This window comes from Mesoplodon bidens, assembly GCF_964165515.1.
Source record: "Mesoplodon bidens genome assembly, chromosome: 1".
In the NCBI taxonomy this organism is placed as follows: Eukaryota; Metazoa; Chordata; class Mammalia; order Artiodactyla; family Ziphiidae; genus Mesoplodon; species Mesoplodon bidens.
This window is the reverse complement of record NC_138176.1, coordinates 212,844,313-212,865,978: the sequence shown is the minus strand read 5'-3', so window position 1 is coordinate 212,865,978 and position 21,666 is coordinate 212,844,313. Positions and strand designations below refer to the sequence as shown.

At 37.8% G+C, this 21,666-nt stretch overlaps 1 protein-coding gene across 1 annotated transcript in view; it reads right to left on the bottom strand.

Annotated features, from left to right (window-relative positions):
- METAP1 (methionyl aminopeptidase 1) overlaps positions 1-21,666 on the bottom strand; it is a 65,818-nt gene that overhangs the window by 5,400 nt on the left and 38,752 nt on the right. The window contains exons 3-10 of the mRNA XM_081238423.1: positions 20,320-20,435; positions 18,921-18,981; positions 14,335-14,426; positions 13,518-13,601; positions 10,685-10,823; positions 9,016-9,147; positions 5,361-5,504; positions 127-192 (exon numbers count right to left, since the gene is read on the bottom strand). Coding sequence (XP_081094549.1) covers positions 127-192; positions 5,361-5,504; positions 9,016-9,147; positions 10,685-10,823; positions 13,518-13,601; positions 14,335-14,426; positions 18,921-18,981; positions 20,320-20,435 — 834 coding nt within the window. The remainder of the gene's footprint in view (positions 1-126; positions 193-5,360; positions 5,505-9,015; positions 9,148-10,684; positions 10,824-13,517; positions 13,602-14,334; positions 14,427-18,920; positions 18,982-20,319; positions 20,436-21,666) is intronic.

Genomic DNA, 21,666 nt, shown 5'->3' with positions numbered 1-21,666 from the left:
TAGAGATAAGACGGGGAGTGGAAATGAAGCAAAAAGAAAGTAGAGCAGACTACTAATCTGATCATGAGTAACCAAAAGTACAGAAAAATTCAGTTAAAGAATGTTACAGCATCCCTTTTTCCTCACCTTCACAAATCATTGGCTCAATTGTAAATACGTGGCCGGCCTTCATCACTCCAACTGCTTTATTTTCTGAAATTAAAGAAAAAAATCTCAGAACACAGCAAAAAACCTACAGCATGTTGTTAAGCAGCTCCCTGGGAAAAGTACACAACTTATATTCCCATGAGTGATTCTTAAATTAGTGACTTTCTCCCCTCCTGATTACCCTTTCTTAAAGCAGATCATTCAACAAACAGGGATTTTACTGAAAACCACCTACTCTGGGGCAGATATTGTCCTAAGCATATTTCATTTTGTTTACGCCTTCCCTAGGAAAATACAGAGATGCCCTAGGCTGGATCTCAGATGTGGTTATCACTTCTATAAAAGGAAAAGTGCCCCCATTTATGTTATAGCAGGGTTAGAATTGCAATCATGCAACCAAGCAAAGTGCCACACTCATGGAGGTATGACGCTTTAAAGAAGAAGACATTTCAAATCCCACCAGAAGCCTCCTACCTCTTGGGTGCGTGTAGGGGTGTGGATGCGGGTGGAGATGGGGGCACAGCCCAGAGAAACAACTGCACCATTTTTAAAAAGTTTTGTAAATTGTCTTATTTTCGGAGGGGAACAAAGCCCCACACACTAACCTACTTTTCTTTAATGCTGACACGATTATTCCTTTCTATTGGAAACAAAAATTCCATTTCTCCCTCCAAAGACTTTTTGTCCAAGTTCACCAATACAAAAGTATTTTTCAGGATCATTGTGAGAAACTCAACTATCAGTGCCCAGACGTGCCATCTCCCCAAGAAGGCCAAAAATTTTAAACAGGGATAGGCCTTTTTAGAGAATCTCAGACGAAAATGGAGAACCAGTTTAAAGTTCAAACTGTCAATAAAAACCAAGAACTGATAAGAGCATCGGTAAACAGGTGACTGCACTTTCTCTGTCTGACCACCAGGTGGCGAAAGCACCGGCTTTCAGGGGTTTTCTGCGTAAGGCTGCGGTTCTTCCGGATGGCAACCCATGTGGATGGCAACCCATGTGTCGACGGAGACAGACCCTGCTCAAGCTGCCCTGTCTATGTATGGTCTAACCTCACCGGCACGTTTACACTCCTGCACGCCCTTCCTTGTGAATAGCTATCACGCTGCTTTCCGCTATCTCAGGTATTGCCAAAATACACTTATTCTACAGATTCCAAATCAGGAGTTTCTAAATTATTATAAAACTCTGAGGGGCAAAAATAATCTTTACTTTTTATTTCTAATTTCATGAACTTTCTCTCCAAATGACATTCAATTTACTACATATATAGACTGGTCATATTCCCTTGGGGATATCAAACAGAAAATGTCAAAGAGAGTCAGTGTGGCGTCATGGAAAGAAAAAAGGATAAAGGAATTGAGAGCTGTGCTGTCCAGTACGGCAGCAACTGGGTGCATGAAGCTAAGCACTTGAAAAATGGCAAGTCAGAATGTACATATAAAAAATATGCCGATTTCAAAGACAAAAAAAGCATGTAATATATCACAATGTTTTTTTAGACTGATTAAATGCTGAAATGCTAATATTTCTAATGTAATGGATTAAATAAAATATAAAATTAACTCCATCTGTCTCTTTTTACTTTTTCAATATGACCACTAGAAATCTTAGTATTACATATGTGCCTCATATATATTTCCACTGGACAGCTCAATACAGAGAATCCAAGTTCCACTCCTGTTTCTGCCATTGATTCATTGTTGTAGAAGTTACAACTCCCAGCTAACCTTGACTCATAGTTTCAGCTTCTCAACAAGGCTCACTCAAACAAACATACATCGTCTAGCGACTACACTATAGCAGATACTACTGCTGAGTGCTTTTACAGAAGTGTGTACCTGCTCTACCGTCTGGCTCCCAGAATTACCGTGATATATATTCTAAAGACAGGGTAGTATCACCTTTACTTCTGAACCATAATGACAAAGAAGCACACTAAACTCTCATCCAACAAGGACTTCTCTTACACGGAAGGAGGTGGAGGGAATTGTTGTTACACAACAATTTCCTGGTTCCGTGCTCAGGTGCTCAGGAATATGAAGTTACAAGCCAAAGCAGGGATCGTTTACATTTCAAAAGGCCTCTGCAGTACAGAGACTCAGCAGCTTCCTTGAACACGTCCCTAAAGGGACCACACATATTTTGTTTTATCTAAACCCGATTAACACTTGACTTTTCAAAAACATATCAATTGGATGAAATGAAGTATACCTGGGTCCTTGTTTCTTTTTTCAGAATTCTTATTTCTAATTAAATAGTTTAACATGAAACTCAAGTGCCATCTCTTGTGTATGGGTGGTATGGTATTTTGCTGACACCATCATCACTGACCCGTATCTCCGTCTCCCATAAATTCTATTTCCTTCAAAAAAATCTCTCTTTATGACATATGCACACTACTGTGTATTGATATAAAATAGATAACTCCTAAGAGCCTACTGAATAGCACAGGGAACTCTACTCAATACTCTGTAATGGCCTATATGAGAAAAGAATCTAAAAAAGAGTGGATATATGTATATGTATAACTGATTCACTTTGCTGCACAGCAGAAACACAACAATGTAAGTCAACTCCACTCCAATAAAAATTAACAGACATAGACAGATAGACAAAAAGTCTCTATCTAGTCCATAACTAAACCTAAGTTTGTTACCTCTGCAAGTTAAGGGTGCTTTTTTCATTCCCTCCCTTGCACACTCTTGTTCCACACACAAAACACACACACGTACACGTGTGGCACACGCCAGTGTCATCAGAATAGCTACTTCCATTCTGTTAAAGGCAGTGCACATCAGGTGATCACAGGGCCTACCAGGAAGGAATGAAGTTGGCTACCCATCTTCTATTGCTAGCTTTTATTTCAAGCACAATTCCAGCTGAAATAAAAAGGACTATGTGGTCTGCTAATAAACGCTTATTGATTTATGTCAAATGCTGTGCCTTAAGTGACTTCTCTAGCTTCTGTTGAGACGTTTCTCACTCATTTCCCTTTCTCTTCACAACTACTGACGTCTTAGATTTTACCACCTCACATGTGGATTACGACAACTGTGCATCAGGCTGACAAGCCTGGCTAACTCACATCGGCAATGCATTCTAGACACCACTGCTAAATTTTCTTCCCCAAATGGCAATTTCACCTTGCCATTCTTCTGCCAAAAAATGTTCCACAAATGCCTAAAATGAAGTCAAATATCCTCGATCTGGCACTGCCCATTTCTAGTCCTTAACACATAATTCTCAGCCCAAGCTTATCTTGTCTCTGTTCAGTCTCAACTTGAAGCACCTATTTATGCTTCCCCACCGCCTGGAATGCTTTTCCTCATCTCTCCAGCAAACCAAAATCTCAATCTTTATTTCTCCCACAAGACCCAGAGCCAAACTGCTTCACTCCTTCCTAGGCAGCACGGGAAAGACTGACTCTAGAAAGCCAGACAGAACCTAGGTACCAATCCTACACCTGACGTTTATTTACTAGTTTGTGTGGACTTGAATAAATACATCACTTCCCTAAACACAGAATCTGCTTTTTAAAAATAGGGCTAAGAGGGCTTCCCTGGTGACGCAGTGGTTGAGAGTCCACCTGCCGACGCAGGGGACACGGGTTCATGCCCCGGTCCGGGAAGATCCCACATGCCGCGGAGCGGCTGGGCCCGTGAGCCATGGCCGCTGAGCCTGCGCGTCCGGAGCCTGGGCTCCGCAACGGGAGAGGCCAGAACACTGAGAGGCCCGCGTACCGCAAAAAAAAAAAAAAAAAAAAAAAATAGGGCTAAGAAATTATTCAGAGTTGTGATGATCAAATGAGATAATGTATATCACACCATCATCATTACCATCACTCTAAAAGTTACCATGCATTATCTCACTTAATCCTAGTAACAGTTCTAGGGTAGGTACCATTCCCTGCTATTGTGCATATGAGGAAAAACGTAAGCACAAGGAGGTACATGAAAGTGTCTACGTAGCAGTGGCTCCTATATATTTGTTAAATTCCTTCTTAGGTCACTTATTGTGGACGGCTTTCCTTTCTAGAACTAAATAACAGACTCACCCCTGCATGTCTTAACTCTCCAAGAGAAAGGTTTCTGTAAGACATTAATCGCCCAAAACTTCCTTTGTTAATTTATCAGACAGCACTCAATTTGAGAAAAGGTACTTTTTTTTTTTTTTTTTGCGGTACGCGAGCCTCTTATTGTTGTGGCCTCTTCCGTTGCGGAGCACAGGCTCCGGACATGCAGGCTCAGCGGCCATGGCTCACGGGCCCAGCCGCTCCGCGGCATGTGGGATCTTCCCTGACCGGGGCACGAACCCAAGTCCCCTGCATCAGCAGGCAGACTCTCAACCACTGCGCCACCAGGGAAGCCCGAGAAAAGGTACTTTGTCGATTCCCGTCTATACCAACAGAGAATACAGTAGCTGACACATACTGAGAATTCAAATCAAACCCAGCTGAACCAATTTCATTTAAGGAATCAGAATACATGTGGCAGAGAGTATTGGCTGTTCACCAAAATTACTAGTCTCCTTTTCTTCCCGAGTACTCAGCTGGATTACAGTTCCCCACCTCCCTTTCAGTTAGTGTAGCCATGTGACTGAATTCCTGCCAATGAAAAGTAAATGTGGGCTTCCCTGGTGGCGCAGTGGTTGAGAGTCCGCCTGCCGATGCAGGGGACACGGGTTCGTGCCCCTATCCCGGAAGATCCCACATGCCGTGGAGCGGCTGGGCCCGCGAGCCATGGCCGCGGAGCCTGTGTGTCCGGAGCCTGTGCTCCGCAACGGGAGAGGCCACAGCAGTGAGAGGCCCGCGTACAGAAAAAAAAAAAAAAGAAAAGTAAATGTAAGTGACTTATGCCAAGTCCAGGATAGCCCATTAAAACCTCCCAAGCATACCCCTCCATGCTTCTCCCCTCGTCCCCAGTATCTGTACGACTAGGAGGGGAACCCCCAAAGTGACCTTGAAAGCTACAGGTTGAAAGTGACAAGAGCCTGCGTCAAAGAATAACTGTCCCACCCCACCACCCCAGAGTGACCAAACACATATGCTGTGGACTGTTACGTAACTTGTGTATACATTTTGGGGGGTCTATTTATAACAGCTAATAGATTACTCTAATAAATACAAAATAGTAGGTCCTGTTAAATGTTTGAATAAATATTTGTTGAATAAATAGTTAGCAAATACCAAATCTTTGGACAGTACTTACTGGCATAGTGGGGTACATTGGGGGCCGTATGAAAAAGCTTGTGGATTCCATGCCCACAATAGCTTCGAACAACTGAAAATCCATTTGCTTGGGCATGCTTCTGAATAATGTTTCCCAATTCTCTGTATCGAACACCAGGTTTCACTGAAAGGAAAAGAGAAGACTCATGACAAAGAGAAAGAAAAACTAATAATTACTAAGCAATCACTGTCTATGCCAGGAACCTTTCTGAAGGCTTTACACACCTACATTCTGAGACTTTCAAGATGAGGAAACTGAAGCACAAAGAGGCTATACTGCCAGGAAACGGCAAAGCTGAGATCCAAGCCAGCAGCACCTGGGTTTCCTCCTTTGCTGCAGAAGAAGAAGGCATGTGCAGCGGTAAGGGGTTGGGAGAGGCACCGCTTGCTCTCTGAATAAACAAGAGAATGGAACACACACTTCTCTTCCTCGCCTTCCCTAAGGTCAGCGTGCTTTGCATTAAAGCGAGCAGAAGAGATAAGAGCATCAGGAGAAAAAGGAATGTCCAAAAAAGGAACTTGACTTGTCCTCACAGTTTTAGTCTGGTCAATTTCTCAAAGAATTACTTCCCCTGGGCTTCTTTATCCCCATAAAAGTGGTTCTCAAATTATTCATAGTTGCCTCTGCAGAAGGTCTTAGGAGTAGGATGTAGAAAGGTACTTCTCACTGTATACTTCCAGCCCTGTTTAATCTTTATGACTTTTACCACCGTTTAAATAAAAACCCAAAGAAGCGGTTCTTATTGCTGCTACAGCTCTCCTAGCATGGAGACTCCTAGGGAACCCAGCCACGGCTCTGGGGGTCCTCCCACGCCCTACAGTCCTCTACTGTGCCTCTCTCATCTCCAACCTGAGGCACAGGCACAACACATCCTCTCCAGTCCATCAAATTTCCAGGTGAATGGCTCAAGGCATCATTTTCATAACATTTACTTGCTCTTAACCACATGTTCCAGCTTGACTTTTTTGGGGGGGTGGGAGGTTAATGATTTTTGAGGAACATGGGGACTTGCATAATGATTTTCTTGCATTCCCATCCAAGCTGTCCTATCAGCCCCAGTGAGCAGGGAGGAAAGGAAAATTTTAACCATGGTGCACAACACACAAGAAACTGTCCAACAACAAGGACGGAGGGTGAGAGAGGAGACTTGTCCCCTAATTCTCAAGCCAGAGGGAACTCTGGTCCCAGGGAAGTACACTTCATAATATCTGGAGACATTTCTGGTTGTCACAACAAGGAGTGGTGGTGCAAACGGCCTCTAGTGGGTAGAGACCAGGAATGCTGCTAAGCATCCTACAGTACACGGGACAGGCTCCCACAGCAAAGAATTATCAGACTCAAAATGCCATTGGCATGTACACTGAGAAGCCCTATTCTAGAAGGCTAATTCCACAGCTGGTCCAGCTCTCTCATGCTCTGCACCAGGGTGGGCGGCCAAATTACTGGAAAACAAGAGGCAGGAATGATACATACAGAAGTGTTAATAGCACTTTCCAGAGATGAAGCAACTTCTATTCTTTCCTGTCTACTGTAATGAAGACTTTGGTTTCTTGTAGTTTCTTAGCAACTTTTATTCCTGTGTCACTGTAAAACAACATTCCAGCTGTCTGGTTATTTCAATCAACTCACAGAGAAGCAAAAGGGACATAAACATTGAACACAGAAACCCTAAAAATGATTTAAAACTAAAGCTTCCAAAATGAGAAACTAAATATTAAAGTCCTCATCTCACAATACCACAGAGAATATCAAAGTTTTTAAGTATAATCAACAGTGAAAAATAAGGAAAAGAATATCTCACATATTGATATATAAAAAATAATCACATGCTTTCATTTTTCATTCCTCTGACTTCATTAAATGAGTAAAAATTGCATCATATCCTATATGTTTGCCTAAGAACCCTGTCCTGTCCAATACATTGTTGATGATATATCAGATTTATTTAACAGGGGGTGGGGGGTGGATAACACACTGAACAATAAGGTTGAAATGCTGTGGATTTTAACTGAAAAGTTATTTGCCCTCAAACTGTCCTTTGTAATAGTCTGTTAACATTTGCAACAAGACTCTCCTTCTCTTTCCTCACAAGATATGGCATAAATTTTTAAAAACCTGGATGAACTGTTGTATGTGAGAAAAATCCCACAGAAATACACCTCTACCCAAATATATTATTCACTGCAATAGCAAGATATATGGAAAACACCAAAATCCAGTAGGGGAATAGTTGTAGAAATTTTTATACTGTGGAATATAATATACAGCCATTAAAAGAATGGAGATCTATGCATGCAGGTACGTACGTATTCTAATATGGAAAGACCTCTAAGGTATTACTGGTTGAAAAGTACCAAATTATAGAATATCGCAAATCTTATGATTCCATTTAACCTAACTAAACACATACATACAGTTATGTGTGTTTCTGTATGTGTATTAACGTACTGCAGAGAAAAAAACCTAAATGTTAAAAGTGGACACCTCTGGGGGCTTCCCTTGTGGTGCAGTGGTTAAGAATCCACCTGCCAATGCAGGGGACACGGGTTCAAGCCCTGGTCCGGGAAGATCCCACATGACACAGAGCAATTAAGCCCGTGCGCCACAACTACTGAGCCTGCGCTCTACAGCCCGCAAGCCACAACTACTGAGCCCGTGTGACTAGAGCCCGTGCTCCTCAACAAGAGAAGCCACCACAATGAGAAGCCCGCGCACCGCAATGAAGAGTAGCCCCCGCTCACCGCAGCTAGAGAAAGCCTATGTGCAGCAACAGACCCAACGCAGCCAAAAATAAGTAAATTTATTTAAAAAAAAAAAAGTGGACACCTCTGGAGAAGAGAGATTAAAAAAAAAAAGGAGAGGCAAGCGTAAAGGAAGATCACTTTTTTCTCTTATAATCTAACGCACTCTTCCACAAAATAATTAAAAAGTAGGAGAAAAGTTGCACTCGAGAACTATCCACAAGTCAGAAAAAGAAAAACAAATACTGTATGTTAACACATATATATGGAATCTAAAAAAAAAATGGTTCTGATGAACCTAGGGGCAGGACAGGAATAAAGACGCAGACATAGAGAATGGACTTGAGGACACAGGGAGGGGGAAAGGGAACCTGGGACGAAGTAAGAGAGTAGCATTGACATATATACACTACCAAATGTAAAACAGATAGCTAGTGGGAAGCAGCTGCATAGCACAGGGAGATCAGCTCAGTGCTTTGTGACCACCTAGAGGGGTGGGAGGGAGACGCAAGAGGGAGGAGATACGGGGATATATGTATATGTATAGCTGATTCACTTTGTTTTACAGCAGAAACTAATACAACATTGTAAAGCAATTATATTCCAATAAAGATGTTAAAAAAAAGTATCCACGCATTCCTCCTCATTTATCAGCCAGAGAAAAGGAAGATAAATCATAGAAGAGTCAAAGGAATAAGCAATAATCCAGTCCATCCTCATCAAGGGATTCCCAAATCATCCTTAAACCTACTACTGCCAAACCCAAAGCTAACTCAGGCAGGGTAGAGTCACAGCTGGGAGGGATGAGGCATGCACAGCATAGTGATACTGACAGGCCACTCAAGGCCCACACCACACAGTAGCTCCAGCGGGTGCCCAGCACTGAGCCTGACCTGCATCAATGGCTTGCATCAGGCACTCATACGTGGTCTGAACCAGTTTCCGAGCTCCCTCATCCACGTCTCCAACAAAAAACGTCTCATTCAGGTCCCCATGATAACCATTGCGATAAAGAGTGATGTCCACTGCAAAAGAATGTGCAAACATAAAGACCACACTTGTTTTTTTATTTCAAAATTGAAGTTAACTTCCGCCAACATGACAGAATCAAGCAGCTTAATGAGAAAGATAACTTCTGCATTCGCAAGTGACACCAATGAATACACACTTAATGCCCAAGAGACACTTCTTGTCTGTAATGCAACTGAACTCACTGTGGAAAACAGGTCCGTGGTCTCGCAGCACAAGCCAGACGGTGGGCTTTAATACTCTTACAGCAGTGGTTAGATCATTTACGGCAGAAGAAAAATGTATCCCCGGATACATTCATCCAAGATCAATGACCCAAGTTAAGAACATTAAGTGAAGGACTTTGCCACATTTTGACATTAAACAGGAAATACTGCTCTCATTCGTTATCTTTAACGACTTTTTCCTCATCCTAGTGCATCAATAAATAGAAATATTTACACTATTCTACACTTATTTTTCAAAGACTCATTTGTCTTTCACTTATTTGTGACTATTCCCATGTTTAAAAATAGAGATTACCACTACACCACTACACTACACTAAATGTATCCTACGGAGCACATTAAATGAGTATTCTTAAACCATGAATTTTCAATCCATTTAAAATATCGCAATATAGGTGTGTTGGCTCTAGCACAACACTCACGTTCCTGAAAAACCTCACACATTATGTGTGTAATAAAAATAATAAGGCTTATATATGAAAAACAGCATTGGGCAGCCCCCTCAAAACTTATGGAACTTTATAAACAGATACTCTAACTGAAGCAAAAACAATTCATATAAAAACAGTGTTGGTCAAGTCCCCACTACCATTCACAGCCAGCATCACAGTTGGTCCATTCTCTGTAGCCTTTAACACCTGGGCTCAGGCTTCCTTGTTTGATATATAGATCCTTGAAGATATCTGATTACTAAGGAGACCAAGTTCATCAATATTAAAAATACCATCGAGGGGAGCCTAATTCATCAACATTTTTTCAATCACAGAGGAAAATGTTTTTTGCAGCTTCTTTCTCTGCACTTGGAGTTTCCCAAAATAGCTTAACACAGGGGCCCCTAAAGTCACTTTCTGAACTTCTTACATCAAGGACAACACTTCTGCAGAATTTTTAGCTTTTTTTCTTAATAGCTTCATATATTACTAATGATTTCTCTTTATCTGTAAGAAAGCCTGCCCTGATTTCTTCAAAACCAATAGTGGACTAAAAGGAATAAGAAAAAAAAAATCCCACTTGAATCAACATTACTTCCACACTTCACTGACATCTTTCCCTATTTACCAATCACATAATGATCATCTGCATTAAAGAACCTGTATCAAGCCCATCATACTAGAAGCCCCTTGAAAGCAGTTAAATATCTTAAAACTATAAAATAGGTTTCCAGAGATTTTCAATTTATTTTAAGTTTTAAATATGAAAAAAGTAAAAGACAGGAAGCAAGTGAAGAAAATGCAAGTCACTATTAGACTCCCAAAGCCTTGCTGTTTCTTTGCTAACAGTGACAAAAGTCACACTTATTTCTTACCATTAACAATATCACCTTCTTGCAAGGGCCGTCTGTCTGGAATTCCATGGCAGATCACTTCATTCACTGAAGTACAACAAGACTTTGGGAAATTATAATAATTCAGGGGAGAAGGATAGCAATTTCTTGCAATGCATGCCTATAATAAATTAAAAATACGGAGAGAATAATCTGGAATGTGCAAAAGAAAAAGTTAATCTGTATACAATTAATCAGATTTTCAAATTTGAAAAATGTGGAAAATTTTGTTGTACAAATGCTCCCAATGAAGAACTTATTTAAGATTTTACTTTAGAAATACTAGTAGCTATTACCTTAAACAGTAGATAAATAGTAGGGTTTGTAAGTCAGACCACAGGCAAACCAGTTTACTTGATAATCGCAAAGGAAAAGAAAATTCACATATTTCATATAATTACAAACAAATACAGACGTCACTATATGAAGATTTTATTTTAGAATTACCTACTCCTTATGAAAAACATATTATTTAAATTTAAAATTAATGTGCACATTTAATGTAATTATAATTTCTTACATAGAAACAAGCCTCTATCCCTAATAATAAAATAAAAGTAATAAAAACAAAAATAAATACTAGTAATCATTAAGAGATGGTAAAGTATTCCCTGAGACATTTTAACCACTACATTCATGTGGAACAACAAAGGAACCTCTAAGAAAATGATCTGGTTCTCCATAAATAAGTCTTATTTTACTTGGATGTTTTTATACAGCGGTCGTCATAGCATACACAATTTCTCTTTCCACATTGCCACAGTCTTCATACTAATAATTTTAAAATAGTTGCCTAAAATACAATTTGTGGAATGCACTATAATTTTATTGGCAATCCTAATATTGAACATTTATATTAGTTTCCTCAATTACAAAAAAATATTATGATCAATAACTACATGCCTATCATTTTTCCTTATATTTAACGATATGCTTCTGTATTTCTTACACAGCAGTATAAATACTAGTTAAGAGCACACAGAAGCAGATTGTATTGACTGAAAACGCCAACTCCATTACTTACAAGTTGTGTAACCCTGGGCAACTTAACCTCTCTCTGCCTCAGTTTCCTTATCTATAAGATGGAGATGACAGTAGCTTCTATCTCATTGAGTTGCTGGGGAAATTACATGAGTTCATACAAGAAGCACGTAAAAGAGCACCTGGCCTACAGGAAGCATTCAAACTGCTGTTAATGCATACCACATACAGCTGACACTTGAACAACCTGGCGCCACAGGGGGTGGGGGAGGGGGGAGGAGGAGGGAGAGGGGCACTGACCCCCTGCGCAGTCCAAATTCCACATATAACTTGACTTCCCCAAAACTTTACTAATACCCTACTGTTGACCTTACTAATACAGACCGTTTAACACATATTTTGTATGTGTTATATACTGTATTCTTTATATTATATAATTCTTTGTATTATATACTGTACTCTTACAATAAAGTAAGCTAGAGAAAAGAAAATACTATTCTAAAAATCATAAGAAAAAAAAGAATGCTACGTGGTGAGGCCAAAGAATTTTTTTTAATTTTTAATTAAATTTTAAAAAATCGAAAGGAAGAGAAAATACATTTATAGTAGATATATATATTTATTGAAAAAAATTCACACATGAGAAGATCCATGCAGGGACTTCCCTGGTGGCACAGTGGATAAGACTCTGCACTCCCAATGTAGGCAGCCCAGGCTCGATCCCTGGTCAGGGAACTAGATCCCACATACATGCCACAACTAAGGAGCTCACCTGCCACAACTAAGGAGCTGGTGAGCAGCAACTAAGGAGCCCTGGAACTGCAACTAAGGAGCCCACTGCAACTAAGACCTGGTGCAACGAAATAAATAAATACTAAAAAAAAAAAAAAAAAAAAAAGATCCATGCAGTTCAAACCTCTGTTGTTCAAGGCTCAACTGTACTTTATAACATGGAACAATACCCAAAAATCAGGATTTATAAAATCCAAATAAAAAAAGTTCTAAACATTTTTATAGCTCAAGACACACTGTCAAATTTTCTTCCAAAAGGATAGCTCCAATTTACAATACCACCACCATGCAAAGGAGTACCAATTTCACCATCTTCTCGTAGGCAATGGACATAAACATCTTTAAAATACTTACTAATTTAGTAGGCCTTTATCACTTGCATTTGTTTGATTACCAGAGCAGGTTTAATTAGTTTTCCATGTGATTTATTAACTAATTATTGCTCTTCTACTGTGAACAATCTAATCATATCATATGTTGTACTCATCTACTGTAGGGTATTTTTTTTTGTTTTTTTTTATGATCATGAATATTTATTTACTAAAGGGTTTTAAGGTCTCTCTTTGGTGGATAAGCAATCTTTATTTTAAAAGTATACCTATACCATATTTACTACAAACATGTATCTGGTCTGTCTGTGGCCTTGTTATTACAGATATAAAAAGGAAGATTTTTTCCTACTAATCTAGTTTCAGAAGTTATATTCTTTTTTATTTCAAATTATCTGATGCATGTGGTAGCATGAGTTACTTAAAGCGCTAATAAGCTAATCATCTTATAAAAGCTAAACTAAAATGTTATGAAATGTGAGGTTTCAGAAACAAGGTATTTCAAGCTTACCTCAGACCCCAATATCACAGATACTTAAAGACGGGAATAATGACTGTTGAATACTTTCTATATTTGAAACAAAGTGAAAACTTTGCTTTCAAATTAGCCAAGTGTAGATATTCAGAACTTAGTTTTACTTAATTTTTAGAAGTCTAAAACATATAATAACAGTATGAAAAAATTTTTCAAAGCATAAAATTAAAATTCTTACTAAGTGTACAGCATGATCTATTTCTTCAGTAGTTACACCTGGTTTAATCATACTAGCAGCAATGTCCAGTACTTCTCTGGCAAGCTGTAAGAGAAACACTTCACACATTCAAGAAGAAATGAAATAGAAATAGAAATAGAAATCTGTACCGTTTGGACTAATAGATTTTGTAGAATATTGATAAGACGAACCTCACCTTGCATATTATAATCCTGAATTTTCATTTTACAACCATTTGTATGTATTTCTAACACCCATTAATAAAAGTGTATGCATGTGTGTGTAAACATATAAATACAATTGGGCTAACTAGAAAATAGCTTAATAAGTACGTCTGACTGATTTCTATGTGAAAATGTACATCCTAAGTAATCTAAACAATAATGAACTGATGAAGTTTGAGGCTTCTCACAATTCTACAATGGGGAAGGGAAGGGAGGGAAATAAAAGAAGAGATGAATGATTTTCCTCAAAGAACCACAGAAAATAACTATTACACGTAGAATGGATAAACAACAAGGTCCTACTGTACAGCACAGGGAACTATATTTAATATCCTGGAATAAACCATAATGGAAAAGAATATAAAAAAGAATGTATATATAACTGAGTCACTTTGCTGTACCGCAGAAATTAACACAACATTGTAAATCAACTATACTTCAAAAAGTAAATAACTTTAAAAATAAAGTAAATATGGCTAGTCACAGTTTTACTATGTAACATTTGCTACCTTTATAAATGAGCAAATCATTGACTTCATGTGTTATAACTACTTAAACATGTTCTATCCCTTGGGGGGAGAAAAAACTCTTACCCTACATACGAGTCGCATCCCTTCTATATCTTCAGATGAGAGTAACTTAATTTGAGAAGTACCTTTAAGAGCCTGCTCAGATTCAGACATTCCTGGTAAAGAAAATCAGTAAGTAAAACCAAAATGAACAAAAAGATGTAGTATATATTAGCATAATTATTCCCTTGATGATATAATAATAGTCAGGTCTCACTATTTCACACAATGGTATTTCATAATATGGGAGGGTCCAGGTCAGGTTTTCTGAAAAAATACTTTCAACATGAAATTTGCTAAACAAACTGAAAGAACAATTTTAAAGAACAAATTTCCAAATCTATGAGAAATCATTCAAGATGGAGTACTTATTATTTGACAGGGAGTATGTTAATAAGGTCAGTAAATGATTCACATTTGAAGAGCACCATACAATTTCTAACTGTTTTCATGATCACCATCTCATGAAGCAAGTATATTATAAACAACTGATAAATTAATTACACTCATTTATTTTTTGAAACTGGAACCTAAGTCAGTGTTTTTTAAACAGCAGTTTGTGACCCTTTAGCGGCTATTAGTGGGCTATGACTAATATTTTTTTATAGTAAATAAATGGAATAGAAAATAATAGACTATATCATACAGGGTAAGTAAGTAAGCAAGTAAGTGCTGTTGTAAAATGTTTGACTCTTAATTTATACACACACACATATACACAGATCATGTTATAAAATACAGTTCTCTGGGTCACAGTCAAAAAAGTTTGAAAAATACTGCCCTAAGAATTTTCCCTAATAAAATTAGCTTAATTGAAGTTATTCATACATTTAAAAGCATTAAAGCCAGTATAATAATTATTTCAAAATCTGACAAAAAGAATATAACCATAAACTACTCTTTTTATAAATGCTGATATAACAATACCAAATAAAATATTATCAAACAGAATCCAAAAAACATAGTACACCATGACTTCAGTGAGATCCATATTGGAAAGGCAAGGATAGTTCAATATTAAACTATTAATATAACTCATCATAGCCACAGATTAAGTAATGAAAAATAAATGATCATCTAGAAAGATAATTCTGATGACATAGCCAGCTACCACTTTTACATGATAAATATAAATCTCAAGCCAAGAACCAACATCATGGAATGCCCACTATCAGCACTAGTATTTTTAGCACTGTTCTGACAATACTAGCAGATGTATTAAATGAGAGAAAGAAACAAGACATATAAAATTAGAAAGAAAAGGAAAAAGTCCTTATCAATTTCAGAGATTATATATTCCTAGAACAGGGGAATACCTGGTAAATGACTAGAAATAAGAATTCGGCAAGTTGGCAGATAAGAAAAATACATAAAAATCAATAACTTTCCCATATACAAACAAGCAAAAAATATAGAAGATACTATATGCACAAGAATAACTTAAAAAGATAAAGTATCCAGGAATAACTTAACATTAAAAGGCCTAATGAAGGAAAGAAAAACATACCCTGTTCTTGGATAGGAAGACTCAATATTGTAAAGGTGTCAATTCTTCCAAAATTAGTCTATAAATTTAATACTATCCCAATAAAAAATGGCAACAGGACATTTTGGGAGCCAGACAAGCTGATTCTAAATTTCACATGGAAAAACAAACATACAATAGCCAGGAAAATTCTGAAAAAGAGGAAAGGCGGGGGCAACAAGGCCTATCAAGTATTAAACATGATATAGCTGTAATAATTAAGAGTTTGGCAATGGCATATGATTAGACAGATGGGTTAATGAAACAGAACAGAATCCAAAAACCTAAAGACGTGAAGATTTAATATAGTGATACAGGTTGCATTTTAAATCAGTAAGAAGAAGACTAATTTTTAAAAATAACTCGTGATGCGACAACCAGATATTCTGCTGGGAAAAAAATTAAGTTGCATCCCTACTTAACTCCTAAAGATAAATAAGTTTCAGATGGACCAAAAATTTTATCACACACACAAGAAGAGTAAAACCATAGAAATAGAAAAAAACATGGGAAGATATTTTTATAATCTTTGAACCCAAAAGGTCTTTCTAGGTCAAAAAGCCATAGGCACCTTATAAGAAAACACTGATAAATTTTACTACAGAAGAATGTTGAAAGTTTGTCATAAACGTAATGTTACAAAGACAAAAATGTAACTGCTTGGTTGGGAGAAAACATTTTATAGTACATACATCAAGAGATTATTTTCCTTAATATAGAAAAAGCATTTATAAGTCAGTATGGAAAAAACTAAGTAATCTAACTGGGGGGGGGAAAATGTCTAAGGATATGAATAGACAGTTCAAAAGGAAAAAAAATACAAATGATTTTTAAAAATATAGAGATGCTCAACCTTACTCATAACTTAAAAATGCAAATTAAAAAAACTGCAAAATACCATCTTTCATCTTTCAAATTAGCACAGATCGCAAAACTTGATAACATTCTAAGCCACTTCCCAGGTGGCTCAGTGGTTAAAAATCCGCCTGCCAAGGCAGGGGACATGGGTTTGAGCCCTGGTCTGGGAAGATCCACATGCCAGGGAGCAACTAAGCCCATGTGCCACAACTACTGAAGCTGCGCTCTAAAGCCCGCGAGCCACAACTACTGAGCCCGCGTGCCACAACTACTGAAACCCACGTGCCTAGAGCCTGTGCCCCGCAACAGAAGCCACCGCAATGAGAAGCCCACGCACTGCAATGAAGAGTTGCCCCTGGGCTTCCCTGGTGGCGCAGTGGTTGAGAATCTGCCTGCTAATGCAGGGGACACGGGTTCGAGCCCTGGTCTGGGAGGATCCCACATGCCGCGGAGCAACTAGGCCCGTGAGCCACAACTACTGAGCCTGTGCATCTGGAACCTGTGCTCCGCAACGAGAGAGGCTGAGATAGTGAGAGGCCCATGCACCGCGATGAAGAGTGGCCCCCGTTTGCCACAACTAGAGAAAGCCCTCACACAGAAACGGAGACCCAACACAGCGAAAATAAATAAATTAATTAATAAACTCCTACGCCCAACATCTAAAAAAAAAAAAAAAAAAAAAAAAGAGTTGCCCCTGCTCACAGCAACTAGAGAAAGCCCGTGTGCAGCAACGAAGACCCAATGTAGCCAAAAATAAATAAATTTATTTAAAAAAGAAAAAAAGATACAGGGAAAGCAACTCTCATATGTTTTTATCTGGCAAAAAAAATCTCTGAGATTTGTAATACCTCTCAAAATTTTTAAAAATGCATGTATCCTGTGATTTAGCTATTTCACTTTAGGCAATTAACCTATAGAAATACTCTCAACATGTGCACAAATATGTAATTATAAGAACAGTTCCTGCAGTCAAATTGTTAGAGGTAAAAACCTGGAAATAATCTAAACATACATTAGTAGGAGTCTGATTTAATAAATTATAACATGTCCACATAATGGAATACTTCAGTCATTAAAAAGAAAGAAATGGTTTTATATCGGATTATATGGAATATTTACAACATAAAATATAACAGAGCAAGGTGAAAAGGTGTATATAGTTTGTTCGTTTTGTGTATAATTGGGTGGGGGGGGTGTTAATGTGTGTACACACAACAAATATCTCTGAAAAGTTCTACAAGAAATCATTAATAGTGATTACTTCCGAGGAAAAGTACTCACTTTTCACTGTGCAACATTTTATCCTATTACAATTTACCTTATCTATGTACTCTTTAAAAATACAATTTAAAACTATGTTCAAGAATATTAAATACAGTGTAATGAAATTATACATCCTCAACAGTATTCTATCATTCAGACTCTTTTCCTTCAATTTATCTGAAATAGTGGAGTTTAACTAAATTTTCAAATTATATTCATAAGGACTTAATACAGTTACCTATTTTTCTTCGAGAAAAAAGCAAAGGTAGCTTAGCTCAGTAGATTAAACCACATTCAACCATTTTTGACAAGCAAACTCAGTAATTTCACATAATCCAACTTTAGCCTATGCTGTAAAGTACCTATCTTCTCTGCATGTCTCACTATCATTAACCATAAAGGGAAAAGACAATAGAACCCACCTCAGGAGTGTTGAAAGTATTAAATGGAGTAATACATGTAAAGAGGTTGGCACAGTGCCTGACACACAGTTATGAAAAAATATCAGTTATAGAATCATCAGCCATCACCATTACTACTATTATCATCACCAATACTACTATTTCTATTACCGCTACAGTCCAGTCTTTAGTTAGGCATGCATTCAAGGCCTCCACCATCTGTTTTTTCCTAAATGGATATTATTTAATTAAGGTTGGAGAACATGCTAAAATCAAAACTTTTTTTAAAATCTAGAATTTGATACAACAACACAAAATACAATATTATGTTGAATGTAGCCTTTAACAGCCACATAAACAATGTTTTCAGAATTGATTAGATTTCTAATGAGAGGAAAGAATCTTTAATTCTCTCAAATGTTCTAGTGTGCCTTGAAAAAACATATTTACATTTATTAGAAATCCAGCACTGAAACTTTTCTACTAAAAAAGCACTCTTTTCCTCTGTAGTAGTCATCAAGCCCACAAATTGAAATATGAAGAAACAGCATAGCAGAATTTACCTAAAGGGTGATCAGCATAATCTGGTCTTTGAATATAACTTGGCACTGGCCTTGTTGGCATCTGAAAAAAACAAAGAGGTTAGATGGATCCGATTCAAACATGAAAGTAACTATCATTATTAAAATCTACTAACAAAGAAAATAAAAGTGGGGGAATAAACACCAAATTCAAAAGTTCATTCATTTCATTTAAATCAGGGGTCCCCAACACCTGGCCACAGACCCGTACTGCACAGCAGGAGGTGAGCGGTGAAGCTTCACCTGCCGCTCCCCATCACTCACAGAAGCGCCTGAACCACCCCCAGACCCCGTACCATGGAAAAACTGTCTTCCATGAAACCAGTCCCTGGTGCCAAAAAGGCTGGGGACCGCTGACTTAAATGAAAAAAAAAGTTTTAAATGACATCTTAAATATCACAACATATCTGTTTTGTGAAGATCGAGCCTAGTGCTAATGCCACCCCCTTTCCCAGGATATGTAAGGAATGGGGAGAGTGACAGAAGCCATTAAAGATTTAAGATTACATGCAGACAAGGAAGGTACCCATGTTGTCCCAAACAAATTGGTGAACCACAATCAGTAACAAAATGATGTCTCAAAGTAAATGTACACCAATATGTTCCTGGACATTATCTCTGGGAGCTACAATTAAACTTTCTTATATTTTTGATATTTTGCCAAATTTTAAAAATTAAAGATGTATCTCTTTTATAAAAAGAAAACAACAGTCAAAAGAATTTAAGTATTTGAGAATGACAAATAAATTTCAACTTAAGTCAATTCCTAGGTTAAGACTCTGAAGTCAGTCTGCCAAGAACGCAGGAAGGAACAGGAGTGGCAGAAAAGCCATATCAAACTTAAGGTAGGACTTCCCTGGTGGCGCAGTGGTTGGGAATCTGCCTGCCGATGCAGGGGACACGGGTTCGTGCCCCGGTCGAGGAAGATCCCACATGCCGCGGAGCGGCTGGACCCGTGAGCCATGGCCGCTGAGCCTGCGCGTCTGGAGCCTGTGCTCCACAATGGGAGAGGCCACAACAGTGAGAGGCCCGCGTACCGCAAAAAAAAAAAAACAAAAAAACTTAAGGTAGAAGAATATCACACTGAAAAAATTTTGGAGAAGTAGTAATATACACTACCATTATGTTGGCCTAAAAATATCTGTTCTACCTCATTCTTTTTTAAATATTAAAGAATCCTTCATCTAAAATTTTTCTACTTCATCCATGATTGCCAATTATCCCTACTAACTTCTAAATAATGTACCATAAAAGTTAAAAAGCTAGAATGTAAACTTAATCCTGATCACATGATTCATAATTGGAATTCATTTTTAGGAAAGTGAAAATTATGAAAATTGGTTTAAAAGAATGTTAAATTTTTATTACCTTATTTACTCACCAGTGGATAATGTGGTCTGAGTTTACCAGTATATCGATAACCTGCCCATGGGTCAGTGTTGATATCACCTTCCACAGTCCAGGGAGACACAGATTCTCGCTTGGCCTTTTCATCTTCTGGAAGATGGACAGATGAATGAGAGAAAGAAATGCCTCAGTGGTCAAGCTACTGAGCAGCAGCATACTTTAATTATCACTATTTGAAAGCCAAACCAAAGAGCCCAGGCACAAAATCCAGCAAACTTCTACCCTAAGCTAAGTCACCAAAGCTACCGCTTTCTTGCTATGTCCACAGCCCTCTGACTCCTCAAAGATCTAAGTGTCTTGGGTGAAAAAGCCCAAACTAAACACATTCTCATTTTTTACACAATGTTGAATAGGAACAGCTCATAGCTGAACTCCTTTTCTCAGGTAAATACTAAATGTATTCTCTCTACAATGTCAATTTATAGGAAGCCTGTTTTTTGAAATACAAAATTTGAGCCTGGGGAAAACTTCCCAACTGAGAGCAGATATTACAAATGGATTCTGTGCTTTTACTAAAAGAACAGATTCTAAATAATCCCAAAGCAAATTTAAAGTAAAAAACAAAAACTTCTCACTTAGCTGATGAATGACTTTCAAGTCAACATTTTAAGTTGCTTAGAAAAGTTTATGAGTATCATTTGCCTTTTTTCAGGAAGGAGGTAACAGAAAGAAGTAGATAATAGAAGGAAGTAGGAAAAGGCAAAGATAAGGGGAGGGAACAATCAATCGAAAGTTACTGAAAATTCATTAGAAAAAATAAGAATCAAACACACACCTTACTACCAGGTTAGTTAATAATATGTAATGTTGTATTTACTGAAATACACCTAAAAATCTTCACACAGAACCTACCCTTGATGGTATCTGAGCACCTTAACTGCAGTTCTTATCCAAAAACCAAAATAAAACTACTAACCTAAGACTTTAAATAGCAGGAATTCAAATCCCTCCTACACCAAGTAGCAGCCTATACACCTCCCAATGCACACCAGCGTTTTCCTGATTATTGTAATGCTATCACAGGTTTTAAAAGGCAAGCTTCAAATAATTTTAGAAGTGTACAAGGAAAAAACTCCCCGCTTTAAGCAATCTATTTAAAATTGATTTTGGACAGATGGAATTATATCATCTTAAGCTAAAGAGGAATGGTGAAATGGGTGAAGGTGATCAAAAGGTACAAAATTCCAGTCATATGATAAATAAGTCCAGGGGATATAAAGTACAGCATGGTGACTAAAGTTATCAACAACAAGAAAAAGACAATCTAATCTCATTTTCTCATTTTACACATGAGGAAACTGAGGCAATGTGGTTCACATGG